Here is a 14276-nt window from a genome sequence, read left to right on the forward strand (position 1 = left end):
AAGATGTAGTCACTCATTTCAAGGTTCCTAAAATTTAACTAAAAAGAATAAAATAAGACCCCACAAGAGCCTCTCCCTACATGAACAAGCAAGTGGCAAAATGAGTGATGCCTGTATGAGCAGTTACTGTCCAGCACCCAGAAGCAGACCGTGGAGCCTCGGGCCGGGGCGGGGGGGGAGGGGGGAGAAGGCACCAGGCAGGAAATGGGAGACTGGATGAGAGAGGCTCCTGGAGGAGCAGAATCAGAGGCAGGGCCTCAGGGTCCTCCTCTGGGAAGTGAGGGACACAAAGCAGGTGGGCTACAGAGTGCTTTCAAGGGAGGATGGCTTAGTGCGATCAAGAGCAAGCACCGGCCTTAAAGAGATGCAGCTTTGAGGCCCAACCCCACTCCTCCCGAGCTGAGACCTCTTGGGCTAGTCGCTGTACTTCTTCAAGCCTTAGTTCCCTCACCTGTAAATGGGGAAGACAGCAGTGTCTGCTTGCAAGAGCCCTATATGGGCCTACATGAAAATGTATATAAGAAGCTCGCTCCCGGGGCACCTGGGTGACATCCAACTCTTGGTTTTGGCTCAGGTTATGACCTCAGGGTCGTGAGATCGGGCCCCGCATTGCGCTCCATGCTAAGCACGGAGTGTGCCTCAGTTTCTCTCTCCTTCTCTCTCTCTCCTTCTCCCTCTGCCCCTCCATCCCCCTGTGTGTGCACTCTCTAATAAATAAATAAATCTTTAAAAAAAAAAAAAGCTCATCCTCATTCCACTTAGAAGAATACGCCAACTTGCCTAACTTCTGCCCATCACCTCCGTCTGATACCATCTAGAGAGCAACTCGTTTTTTTTTCTCCTTCCCCGACAGGCCCAGTGGATAAGCTTAGGTCTACCATGATAGGACTGTTCTGTGATTTTTTTTTTTTTTTTTAAGATTTTATTCATTTATTTGAGAGAGAAAGAATGAGAGGCAGAGAGCATGAGAGGTAGGAGGGTCAGAGGGAGAAGCAGACTCCCCGCCGAGCAGGGAGCCCGATGCGGGACTCGATCCCGGGACTCCAGGATCATGACCTGAGCCGAAGGCAGTCGTTTAACCAAGTGAGCCACTCAGGCGCCCTGTTCTGTGATTTTTACTGTAGGATGGTATTCTGTGTGTGCTAGGACACGTGTTGTATTTAATTTCAAAAACTTATTACAGGACATCATGCTTTTTCCATCTAATCTCACCCTGGAAGTCGAAAGCATCCACTTGAAGAGGGAAAAAGCGCCGGGAGGAAAGTAGGCCAACTGGTCTCCAGCAGAGGCAGACGGTGTGGCCAGGACAGCAACGTGATACGTACCAGCACGTCCACATAGAGGATCCAACAATGCTCCCGGGGACTAATGCAGAGGGACTTGAGGTCGACGCTGCTCTTGTTGTTAAATATCCGGTAGAGGGTATTAGCAATCTCCGTGCCAAGGTCATCACCTCCTCGACCTTCAAATTCAGGGGTAGCATTGGCCGAACTACATGGAGAGGCAACAGAAAAGCTGAGTGAGTCTTTTCAAAAACAAAGAGCAAAAGGCACAGGGCTTTGTTCCAGTCGCCCTGTGGAATGCTGAAAGGACCAGCGCTCTAAGGAAAGTTGCTGCAGTGGGAAAGACGGCACCCGCCCCGTTTCCAGCCTCCAGACGCGGGCGCAGGGAGCCAGACTGGCACCGCGCCCTGTTTGTCAGCGTGCGTGATGGGCATCCCCCCGCCCCCCACTTCTAACAGAAGCCATCTTTACCCAAAGAGAAACAAGAGAACGGTAGTAAAATGAACCTTGGCCAGTGATACTTCACTCTCTGGAGAGTGGAAAACGCCCCTCGGGCAGGCCCAGGAAGCCAGGAGGCGTGGGGAATCAAGCAGTCTGGTCAGAGGGGTCACATTACGGACACCATCCCGAGTTTCCACAGCCTTAGAATGCACCATGAAACCCTCAAAGCAGAAACCACAAGGTAAGCACAGTGAGTGACCTTCCTGGAACGATTCAGAAGATCTGTATGACAGTTAAGTCACAAAATTTAGCTTACCACTGAACAGCAGGAAAGGGAAAGGAGAGAGAAGGACTGGCGGCTGATTAAATATTAGATTATCCCTTTTACTTTATTTGCTATTTTTTCAAGAGAAAAACTTTTCCACTTTGGCCTCTTGAAACTTATGCCAATTACCTCAATGAAGAAGGAACAGGCATCAACATTTGCTGCCCTAAGCATTACTCAAAAGTATTTAATGGGAAATTTCTGAGGGTTTCGGCTTAATAAAAACAAACCCTCAAAACATCTGTGAGATAAGTAAACATTCCAGGAATCATTTTACTGTAATGAACAGAGTCCAGAAAGGTAAGACACCAGCTGTTTCACAATGCTCTCTACAAAATCACATACTGAAGCTTTCTAGTCCACGCTCTCATCCATCTAGAAGGTACCAGCTCCATGCTAGGCACTGGAGGGACAGCCTGAGCAAGGCGGATGAAGGCCCCAAGTCGGCAATTTCACAAAGTCAGGGGCAACTACATGATAGGGAGCAAATAGCAGGAGTGGGGCCAAGGAGGATGTCGACCAGTGCCGGGGGTCACAGGCGACCTCACACTGGAATGTGGGCAGAAGTCGGTCAGGCTGCAGACAGGCATGGGGATTCCAGGCAAAGCAAAACCCATGTGAAGGCTCAAGGCTGTGCCCACCCCATCTGTGTAATGCTAAAAGAAATCTCACTGGATACATTTAAATATCCCTTTTGTCTAGTCCATTCTAACATAGGCATAAGAATGACCCCTAAAATAATGAGAGTGTATCACTATACAGTAACTTTGCTTCCCTAATTATACAGTCTTCCCTGACCACTATGAGCCAGCAGAGCCCCAATTTAAAATCCCCAAGAGAAACTTCATCACTGCCACGGCAGCCTCGCTGTTTCCTCACTGCTTCGGCTGGACTCAGGCACTGAGCCATGAAAAGTAGCTCATTTATGGTGAAATAATCAAGTTCCCAAGGACCAACTTAAAAATCTGCACAGCCAGCAAAACAAAAACTGTTTCTAATTTACACACTAAGCAATCAATATTAAGATCCATCTTTTAAGTGTTTAAAAACACATCTATATAGATCTGAGTGGACAAATCCAGCCGGAGGTGCTTATGCTTAAAATGCGTACTTTTTCCTGACTACAGTGGGCCACAACCTCCTGGGGGGGATGAATTAATTACTCAGGGACTGATGCATGTACTCTTTTATAGCCCTAAGGGATGGCTTACAGACCTTCCCAGGTCTAACTGGCTAAATTAATCTACCCACAAAACCACACCCCACTGGGGTTTTTTTGGACACTGAACTAATTTGAAGTGGGAATTTTTTCTATTCTAAAAGCTTTTTTTTTCTTTAAACACATTATTCTTTATAGCTGGTAGCCAGGCAGAGAGGAAGGTTTAAAGGCTCATGAGACCACGGAAAACTCCTGCATCTGGATGGTGCCCGGGTCCTGGACTGACTCCGGGGAGGAGGCTGGAAAAATGGAAGGAAATTGTTGGGGCGGGGGTTGGGGGTGGGGGCATAATACTTCTGGTAATGTGAGAAAAGCCAGAGACCCTCTATTCTAACGAAGGATGAAGAGTAGGGTTGGGGTAGAGAACGGAGGGTCCCCTTCTTATCACTAGGGGTGCTCCTAGGACAAGGACACTTCTTGGGAGACGTGGGACAGAGATGCAGACCCAGAAAAGGGCCTCAGAGACCATGTCAGAGGACAAGGATGCCCACAGGGGTTGGCTAGGTAACTCTGTGCTCTGAACAAAGAGCTACCAGTGATCCACAGGCAGTGATGGAGACTCTGACAGACTCTCTAGCCTGTCTAAAAGCATTTTAACTCACCTTTGAAAACAAACTCCGCTAGTGAAACAAAAATCTCACAGGTGGGCTCTGACCTAACGGAGAACCCGGAGAGACTTTAGATGGTCTGACTCTCATTTTACAAGGAGGAAAACTTGAATGTTCTTTTGGAACCACTGGAAACCACTCTTAGCACTTCAGATGTACCAGCTCACTCGATTCTCGCAACAACTCTATGAGCTAGGCACTATTTCCGACCCCATTTTTGAGGAAACGGAGCTGAGTCCCAGAAAGGTTATATAATTTGTCCAAGCTCACACGACTAGTGACCGGGGAGCTAGATTCCAACCCAGGCAGCCTGGCCCTTACCTGCTAGGCGGCACTGGATTCCCATTGAATGTGTAGTTTGCCATGCCTGGCTTGTAGCCTAATGTGAGTCAAAGTAATGAATGGATGCTCTGGTCTTGGGACTTATTACTAGATCACAAATACTGGAGTCAAGGAACGCAGACCAAAGGAGTCCTAGATAAAAAGCTTCTCTATTAAGTGCAAAGTTTAAAAGACAGCGCGCACAGGCTGTTAATCCTGGCCCCCTGCTCAGAGGTATCACAATACATTCTTTCAGTAGCGGAGTACACACTTGGGGCTTGGGGCATAAAACCAAGTGCTTTCTGTGTCTACAATTGCCAAAACCAATTCAGATCCTTCATAAAGTATGACCCAGCCCCTCTCCCCCGGCTGTGGGGAAACTGCTTACCAAGCCAATAAACTAATAAAAATCCTGGGAATGCTGCCCCTCCCAGTTCTCCACCCCTCCTGACTCATCACCTCTACTCTGCTCCTCCTGCTTGGGCCATCTCTGGTTTAACTGGGGTAGGGTGAGATCAAGGCCATGTCTACCTGGGATAGGACTTCAGACACTAGGCCCATTGTTTCCCCTGTGATCAATCTAGCCTGCAAATCTATGGAGTCTTACAGCCAGGTCAGGCCATGACCACGGCAGACAAAAGTGATTTAGTGGGTCTGTGGGGGCAGGGCTAACTTTGGGCCTTACCCGTCTAGTGGTCAGTCATCCGGCCCTGCAGCAGGCTCCAATTCCTCCCATTCCCCTGTGTGTACAGGTGCTCATTCCTGAACCTGCAGAAGCTTCCCCATGAGTGGGAACGGGGAGGACAGGAGCACATTTTGAGCTTTTCATTGTATGTCCTTGATCGAAGTTTCTGGGAGAGTTATCAGCTCTGGAGACTTCCAGAGTACAGCTAGCTTCGACTGACTTCTGCAAGTTGCCTGTCTGCTTTGTCCCCTGCCACCCCAGCCCATCAGGCACTAACAGTGACCCCCTCCAAGCAGCACTAAGCAGTGAGAAACAGAGATCAAGTGGCTCCATCCACCAATTCAGGGCTTAAAGCTTCTGGTTCAACATTAGAGATAAATACGAGTGATCACAATGAAAAGTAGTTAAGATCCCACAGGGAAGTGGCAAGTGTTGGGCACACTGAAATGCCTATGAATGAAAAATGTTCTCCTCAACCTCCCCCAGTGAAGAACCGAAGCCTCTCAGAGAGGCTAAACCAAGCTTCCTGATACCCCCCATCAACATGGTGTCGGAGCTACGAAGAGACTAGATGGACCGCCACCTAGTGGTAGCCCAGAGTCATATACCAGCTCCCTAAATTCTTACCCTCCTCTGGGTTCAGAGGGAAATCATCTTTTCCCAAAGTTTCAAAGTTCTGATTTAAAACATCCTGTTCTCAAGTTAAAACTAACACACCAAAGACATGAGACAGGAGTCAGGAGGTCCGAGTTTGCTCCCAGTTTTAGTGAGCGTGCTGCCAGGCATCTCCGGGGCAGTGCTCAGGAATCCCAAGTCTTTACTACTCCACGGAGATGGGGTCGGGGTCAGGGTTAGTGCAGTTGGGTACCCGCCCCAAAGGGCAGCATTCCCAAGACACAGGGAAAATTATGGGGGTGGGAGGCAATGTCTACCTCAGGTGCCACTATCATTCCAAACAGACAAAACTGAAGTAGAGGGGCGCCTGGGTGGCTCAGTCAGTTAAGCGGCTGCCTTCGGCTCAGGTCATGATCCCAGGGTCCTGGGATCGAGCCCCACATTGGGCTCCTTCCTCAGCGGGGAGCCTGCCTCTTCCTCTCCCTCTGCCTGCCACTCCCCCTGCTTGTGCTCTCCCTTTCTCTATCTCTATCAAATAAATAAATAAAATCTTTAAAAAAAAAAAAAAAAAACCTGAAGGAGAATGAGGTAGCAGAAAAGCAGTTTTCTGAGACCTCTCCAATCACTGGGAATTTACATAATTAAACCCTGCAAGTTGCTGATAAGTCAAGTCAAGCTGGGCTCAGACTGACAGCCCCACCCCACCCCACCCCAAGCTGGGTAACACCTCTCCTTCAGCCTGTGGATGGATGAGGGTCTCGTGCTCTCCAGCAGAGGGGTCGGTGGGGAGCACCCTTTGTGCTGGGCACAGCCACAGATGTCCAGAAGCCATTCCTATTTGCTGGATGGGAATAAAGGGGTTTGTTTATGCAATTACGAGTTGCTCTTTGAAGACCCAGATGAGGTTCTGATAAAGGTGGCAGTCGCAGGTGCTTGGTAAATCAACATCTCCCTTTTTTGTAGGAACACAAGGTTTTGTGACTCTCTCACGGTGATTCTACCTGCTAGACTAATCACATTAACTGAGCCACGTGAAGACACTAAAGTGTGCCACCTTGTGATTATCCATCTTGAAAGAGAGTCAGGAGAACTCCCTGGGAACTGGAGCTTCTGGGCCTGTTGAGGGTCTCCTGACACTTACAAAGGGAGAAAGGAGAAGAGCAGGCAGCCCTGCTTGGTCAGGGGGGAGAGGCTACTCCTAGAAGCTGGATCTTGGGAAGAGGCAGGTCCAAGCGTCCTCCCACCCTGGAGCCACCCTCCCTTTACAGCTGGGACAAGAAAGGGACAAGAGCAGCAGGTTAACCTGGAATCATGTTCAGACACAGAGCCACAATGAAATGTGTCCCCTATGCCAAGCATCTGAGGGCAACACCTTCCCTTTGGTGTGGCTGGGTTGACTGTGGTCTGCCGAAGATGAAGGAGGTAGAAGATGACACAGAGGTGAAAACGAAAAGCAAATTACAGTGCTTCACACATGGTGCCTGCTCCTCAGGGACTGTTTATTGCATTGAATTAGGCAGATCAAGGCCAGGAGAGGTATTTTTCTTCCTCCAAGAGCAAAGGGATAAGTTGGAAGCTTGAACAAGATCACCGAGACTTAAAGGATGGGCCAGTCCCACTGGATGACTCAGGCTGGTGAGAGCAGCCAGGTCCAACCAGGAGAGGAGACTGCCTGGGAGTTTGGGGGGTCTCACAGGGCAGGGTGCAAGAATGGGCTGGAAGGAAAACTGGCCAGAAAGCTGAATGCAGATACATTCTCAGAACTCTGAGCACAATATCCCTGGAAAGCTGGCTTCTGCGGGCTGCATGGAATAGAACAAGCAAAGACCCAGACCGGGAGAAGTCTGAGCTGGCACGACCGGCTCTATGACCCTGCGGAATTCACTTACCCTCTCTCAACACTGGTCATCTCTCTCACAGAGATGTTGTGAGGACCAGCTTCTTTTTATTTTATTTTATTTATTTATTTGTGGGGGAAGAGGGAGAATCTTAAGCAGGCTCCACACCCACTGTGGAGCCCAACGCATCACTTGATCCCACGACCCTGAGATCTTTTTTTTTTTCTTTTAAAGATTTTATTTATTTATTCATGAGAGACACAGAGAGAGAGAGAGAGGCAGAGGGAGAAGCAGGCTCCCAAAGAGCAGAGAGCCCGATGTGGGACTCGATCCCAGGACCCTGGGATCATGACCTGAGCCGAAGGCAGACGCTTAACCATCTGAGCCACCCAGGCGCCCGACCCTGAGATCTTGACTTGAGCTGAAATCAAGTGTAGACGCTCAACCAACTGAGCCACCCAGGCGCCCCCAGGACCAACCTTTGAGTTTGAAAGAAGACCAGAAGACTCTAACTCACCATATAAACTGTGGGTTAGCATCTATGCTGAAAAGGTGCACATAGCAGGCCCAAGGCTGCTATCTTTGGAAGGGACTGCTTGCAAGGTGGGCCCTCATTTGCCATCCGGGAACTTGACAATAAGTGTTCCCAGTCAACAGTGAACTATGGTCCGCTGTGCCAAAACCCACCATTTCAGGCAGGACTCAAGCCAAGGCCTTCTTCCACATATGCACATATTCCACTCTTTGTGCAAATAATATGATAAGGTGAGTATGTGCTGTCCTTCTTGGAGTCTGGGATTTTGGTACGTGTTAAGCAGAGAGTGCCCATGTGACCAGCCCCGATAAAAATCTTGGGTGCTGAGTCTTTAATAAGCTTTCTTGGGCAGAATCATCACACACATGTTGCAGCATTTCCGTGGCTATAATAAATCTCAGCGAAGAGTACAACTATATGCTGAGTCCTGTGGGTCCTTCCAGAAAATCTCCAAATATGGGGGCGGTCTTGGGGACTCTAATACAGAATCGATATTATATACCTGCACCTAGCATAAGCTAATAGAGATCCTTACCACCTCAAGAAAGCCTGCTGTCACCACCTAATTAGAAGTGAAGTTATAGACAGAAGATGGGACTGGGCGAGCAATCCAGTAAAGAGCCCCGAGCCCAAGAAAGGGGAGGCAATGGCAGGGGGCGGGGGGGAACACTTCCTGAAAGCCTGCTGGGAGCCAATCATTGTGGTGGTGCTCACTCTGTCGTCCTCATTTCCTTTCTTCATCATCGCAACAGTATCATTATCGCTATTTTTTAGATAAAGAAATTCAGGCACAGAGAAACTGAGTAACCAGCCTGAGGTCACAGAGCTAGCCAGAGAAGGCTAGCTGGCTGCAGAAAGTGCCGAGTCCTGGCTCTTCCCAGCACCCACGCTGCCTGCCTCGCTGCCACTCCCTCCATCAGGCTGTTTGGCCGACCCATGTCCTTTCTCTGCCAAGCAAGTCATGAAAAGTTTTCTGCAAAACTAGAGCAGGAAAAGGGCGCCTGGGTGGCTCAGTCGTTAAGCGTCTGCCTTTGGCTCAGGTCATGATCCTGGGGTCCTGGGATCGAGCCCCACATCGGGCTCCCTGCTCAGCAGGAAGCCTGCTTCTCCCTCTCCCACTCCCCCTGTTTGTGTTCCTGCTCTCACTGTCTCTCTCTGTCAGATAAATAAATAAAATCTTTAAAAAAAGAAAACAGGGGCACCTGGGTGGCTCAGTCGTTAAGCGTCTGCCTTTGGCTCAGGTCATGATCTCAGGGTCCTGGGATCGAGCCCCGCATCGGGCTCCCTGCTCGGCGGGAAGCCTGCTTCTCCCTCTCCCACTCCCCCTGCTTGTGTTCCCTCTCTCGCTGTGCCTCTCTCTGTCAGATAAATAAATAAAATCTTTAAAAAAAGAAAACAGGGGCGCCTGGGTGGCTCAGTCATTAAGCGTCTGCCTTTGGCTCAGGTCATGATCTCAGGGTCCTGGGATCGAGCCCCGCATCGGGCTCCCTGCTCGGCGGGAAGCCTGCTTCTCCCTCTCCCACTCCCCATGCTTGTGTTCCCTCTCTCGCTGTGTCTCTCTCTGTCAAATAAATAAATAAAATCTTTAAAAATAAATAAATAAAAGAAAATAAAAAAAAGAAAAAAGAAAACAAACAAACAACTAGAGCAGGAAGAGAAACAGGGCATTTTAGACCAAATGACCCTTATTATCTATGTTTGATATTTTTCAAAGCATTGCAAAACCCACCATTTCATTTGACTCTCAGAACCATCATGTGCCAGGCTGCCTGGCAATGCCCTCCTTTCTCTGACAGGGACAACGAGGCCCAGCACCGACCAGGTGACTAGGACAAGGGCAGGACTCAAGCCAAGGCCTTCTTCCACATATCCCAGTGCCAGGCACCTAGGAGGAACACAGGAAATACCTGCTGCCTGCAGGAATGATGACTGAATACAAAATAAAAGTGGGCTCAACAGGAAACCAGAGGTCTAGTCTCTGAATCTTCTTTTATTATTATTATTTTTTTTTTTTAAGATTTTATCTTAAAACACACTCGTTGAGTGTGTCCCTTTGGCTCAGGTCATGATCCCAGGGTCCTGGGATCAAGTCCCTCGTTGGGCTCCTTGCTCAGCAGGGAGCCTGCTTCTCCCTCTGCCTCCAGCTCCCTCTGCTTGTGCTCTGTCTCTCTAATAAATAAATAAAATCTTTCCAAAAAATGCATAGTACTGACCAGTCAACGAAGAACTCCAAGTAACCTTCATTTGGTTTCTCCAGCTTCGGTGTCCCCATTTCTGCTTTCACTCCCACCAAGATGTCTGTGTGACCCTGAGGACATACGCAAGAAGGGTCCTCACTCAGGGCAGATAGCCAGATACCCAACCACCAACCTCCTCTCCCAAACTATGACCCCGGGGGACTCTTTTAGGAGCCCTGCAAAGGAACTTGGGAAGTGGCCCTTTGAAAAGGTAAGGGGTCCTTCAGATCTAGACAGATGCCTCCCAGACTCTGGCTTGGGTCTTGGATTCCTTGGAAAGATATGCACTCCCAAAGCCCAGAGGGGCCTGCAGCTAGCTCCCTAGGGCCTGCCTGTCCTCCCCCTGGGCAAGGACTGTGGTCACAGTACTCACCAGCTTGACCCTGGCAGACCCACTGGTGTTAGACACCACATCGGTTTCCACTTCGACATATCGGTAGTCCTCACAGCCACGGCCATCCACACGGAGGTCTTCCTAAGGGCAACAACCACAACTCTAATACAACCACCACCAAACCGCCAACAGACTTCTAAACTCATTCACGCCATTTCCCCCAGGGAACTGGGCAGTACAGCATCCCTGCTCTCTTAGTGAATCACCCAGAATTCTATCCTCGTAGCGAGGAACAATATTACCATTTTACATGTGAGGGAATGAAGACTCAGAGAAGTAAAGCGATGTATCCCAGGTCCCACGGCTGGTGAGAGCAAAGCTGGGTTTCCACCCAGGCCTGACCAAGAGCGAAGTCCATACTACATCCCACTACCCCAAACAGGCACACGAACAGACAAAATCTGAACGAGAGACAAAATAAGCTGCCTCTTCCCAAATCGGCAATTCCCAAATTGCGCCAGGAAGTATGTGTTGTCAGAGCTACAACTGTCTCAGCTGTAGCCCCCCTGCCCCCCCAAACTCAACAAAATCCACTCTGTGGACAGCCAAAGACACCCAGCTCTTCTCTTCTAAACCAGGCATTCTCGAGAATAGGGACAGCATGCTTCGGCCCAACGGCCACCTGCCTCTGCAAAACGTTTTACTTTACTGGAACACAGCCACGCCTGCTCCTTGAGGCAGTCTGTGGCTTTCAAGCTACAATGGCAGAGTTGAGTGGTTGTGATGGAGATCTCCTAACCTGCGAGGCCCAAATCTTCACTGTCCAGCCCTTTACAGGAAAAGTTTGCCGACCCTTGCTGCAGAAGATGGATTTCAGAATGGTCTACGTACTGCCTACCCGTTATTCCCGTGTATTTACTTCTTCTGTTATTTACTTGTATCAGTATCACTCATGGATATCTGTTTTATGCTGCGGCTGTAATCCAATACTGTCATTACTTATGCTGTTGCTCAAAGTGTTCCAGATTTGGCCACTGGGGGTTCCTTTGGGTTGGTTCCTGCATTCTTTCAACATGCCCGTGATCTTTTTTGAGCACATCTTTACTTCTGACAAGACAAGATGTTCCAGCCTCTGGTATTTCTCCCTGCCCCAGCCCTGGGATCAGCCCTTTCTCCGAGGAGTCCTGGTTCCTTTCACTGAAGAACAGTGCTTTAAAAACCAGGATCTGGTTGCTAAGTAAGTTCATTGCTACTGGAGTATCATTGCTTCCAGAACTTCTTCGCAGACAGAGCTAGATAACATATATGTTCGCCAACCCACACAGCTGTATTTATTTCTGAGTCTATCTACATAACTATTAAAAGGCCATGTGTTCACACTGATAGTTGGTTCCAACCTTCCTCCTTGTTTTATTTGTAACTTCTTTCTCAGAAAGTGAGAAACCTGGCTCTCATTATCCACAATGTATTTATGTATTTGTTAAATCTTGAGAAACAAATTTACTAATGGAGGATAGATAGTATTTGTGTAGAGTTCTTTTCCTCTTTAGCCTTACAGTGCCCAGCCAGAATCCTGTTTTCCAGGTGTCTTCCTCACCCTTCAGTGTGGCTCTGCTATTCCCCTGCACCTGTGAGGTTCATCTGTAACTGTTTGTGCTCCAACGTGGGTCCCTCGCATCCTGGCTACTTTAAATTACTCATTAATTTTTGGGGTATGTGGACTATCACCATGACTCTAGGAGTCAAAGTTATCAGAAAAGCTGTGCTCAGGGAAAGGCCGCTCTCCCCTCAGCCCTATTTTCAAGCCGTCTTCTTTCTAGCTCTTTCCCACCCACCCCAGGCAATCTGTTTAATTGCTGGTTCATCATCCCTGTATCTCCTTTGCACAAATGAGCAGATAACATGAATATTTTTTTAAATCCCTTTCTTTCGTATATGAAGAGTAACACACTATAGATACTGTTTTATACTTTGCTTCTCTCCCTTTTTTTTTTTTAAACACTTAACAATACACATGCAGGCAATCACTACACATCAGCTCATGGAGATCTTCCTCATTCTTTGTAAACATCTTTTTTTTTTTGAAAGCACTCTTCTTTCAGAAAAAGACTCATTAGCTTCATCAGATTCTCAAAGGGGTTAATGCTCCTCAAAATATTTAAAAACACTGTCCTAAAATACGTAAATGTCACAAATTTACCTGTAAACTGCCTGGCTAACTACATATATGACTGACATTTTTATTCGGAGACACTGAAATCCAGTAAAGCACTGCATTCACCCAGCTCTGACCTTCTACCCCGTTTCTACTCTTTCTGTATCCCACTCCTGTTAATGCAGAGAAAATAAACATCACAAGTCCATTTGAAGTCCCTTTGCGGCTCATCCACTCCCCAGGCCATCCCGTCCCTGGAGGTAGGCCCATCTTGAGTCTGGGGAACCTGTACTTGAAAAGCAACAGAATTTCAAGTCTAGGAGATGAACCTCCAGGGAGGAACTCCATAAAGTGATCCCTCTTCACTGGAGGATCCCAAAACTATGTAACTGTCTCTTGACAACCCCACCCACAGAACAGGAAAGGCTTCCTAGGTCGATCTCTGATGCCCCCTCCCCCAGGTGTGCCCTGTGAGGAAAGTGAAAACAGGGCCCAGAAACATAATTTATGAAGACTCCTGCCTGAGTTGCAGGTCGGGTGCAAGTGTGAGCAATCACCAGGAGTATTAGTCATGGGCTCCTGGCCTGGTTCTGCCACAACTAGCTGCTTGACCTAGGACGAGACGCTCAAGACTAGTTTCCTCCTTTGTTAAAAGATGGACATTGAATTAGAAGGCCTCAATGGTGCTTCTCTAATTCTACAGATCTATTAATTAAAACAGCCACAATAGTTTGCAAAAACTAATAGTAGCTACTCTCTAATGTGCATTTACTATATTTGGGATAACGTGCTAGGAACGCTACACAGTTGACACATTTAACTCTCACAATAACCCTATAAGATAGCTTTTTTTCTTTTTTTTTAAGATAGCTTTTTTTTCATTCCATTTTACAAATGAGGAAAGAGGTTGAAAGATGCTAAATGTCTGGCCCAGGTCACATGGCCAATAAGGAGCACCTGAACTCCAAGCCAGGGCTCTTAACCCACAATTCCACAGGGTCCCCTGCATTCTTTTTTTTTAAGATTTTATTTATTTATTCATGAGAGACAGAGAGAGAGAGGCAGAGGAAGAAGCAGGCTCCCAAGGAGCAGGGAGCCCGATGTGGGACTCGATCCAGGACCCCGAGATCATGACCTGAGCCGAAGGCAGACGCTTAACCATCTGAGCCACCCAGGCGCCCCGGTCCCCTGCATTCTAAAGGGTCTCTTCCCTGGGCAACAGGAGACAGCACAGGCCTCCCTCGAAGGATGAACTGGCTCTACCAGTCGGTCCTAACGATGCAGAAAACAGCTCTGAACACAGGGAGGCCACAAGGTGACAGGGCTTCCAACTGCGGCTTTAAAATACCACTTCTCTGGAAAGATCTAGTCACTACCCTTTGTAGTGGACAACCCCCTTGTTCCAGGATGGGGCTGGGAGGGGGTCAGGAAACCAGGCCTTACCAGGTACTGCCTTTCTAGCCTTTAAACCACTCTCTGCTCCCTGGGGAAGGCTCACTGGGAAAGGCTCAGGTGACAAGCAAGAAATAAATAAAAAGCTACAAATTTTCCTTTCCAAGGATGCACAGAGTATATATATTTTTTTCATAGAAAAAAAAGCACCCAAGAGAATAGGAGAAAAATCAAAAAAACAAACAAATTAGTCCACAAATCACTGCACTCAGGACTTTTTTTTTTTTT

The 14276-nt window shown here is 48.1% G+C and overlaps 1 protein-coding gene across 1 annotated transcript in view; it reads right to left on the reverse strand.

Annotated features, from left to right (window-relative positions):
* The window catches only part of EXOSC7 (exosome component 7), a 36048-nt gene that overhangs the window by 14922 nt on the left and 6850 nt on the right, over positions 1–14276 (reverse strand). Inside the window, exons 2-4 of the mRNA XM_021683233.2 lie at positions 10481–10582; positions 10084–10178; positions 1326–1491 (exon numbers count right to left, since the gene is read on the reverse strand). Of these exons, the coding sequence (XP_021538908.1) occupies positions 1326–1491; positions 10084–10178; positions 10481–10582 (363 nt within the window). The remainder of the gene's footprint in view (positions 1–1325; positions 1492–10083; positions 10179–10480; positions 10583–14276) is intronic.

The sequence above is a fragment of the Neomonachus schauinslandi genome, chromosome 1 (assembly GCF_002201575.2).
Source record: "Neomonachus schauinslandi chromosome 1, ASM220157v2, whole genome shotgun sequence".
Lineage (NCBI taxonomy): Eukaryota > Metazoa > Chordata > Mammalia > Carnivora > Phocidae > Neomonachus > Neomonachus schauinslandi.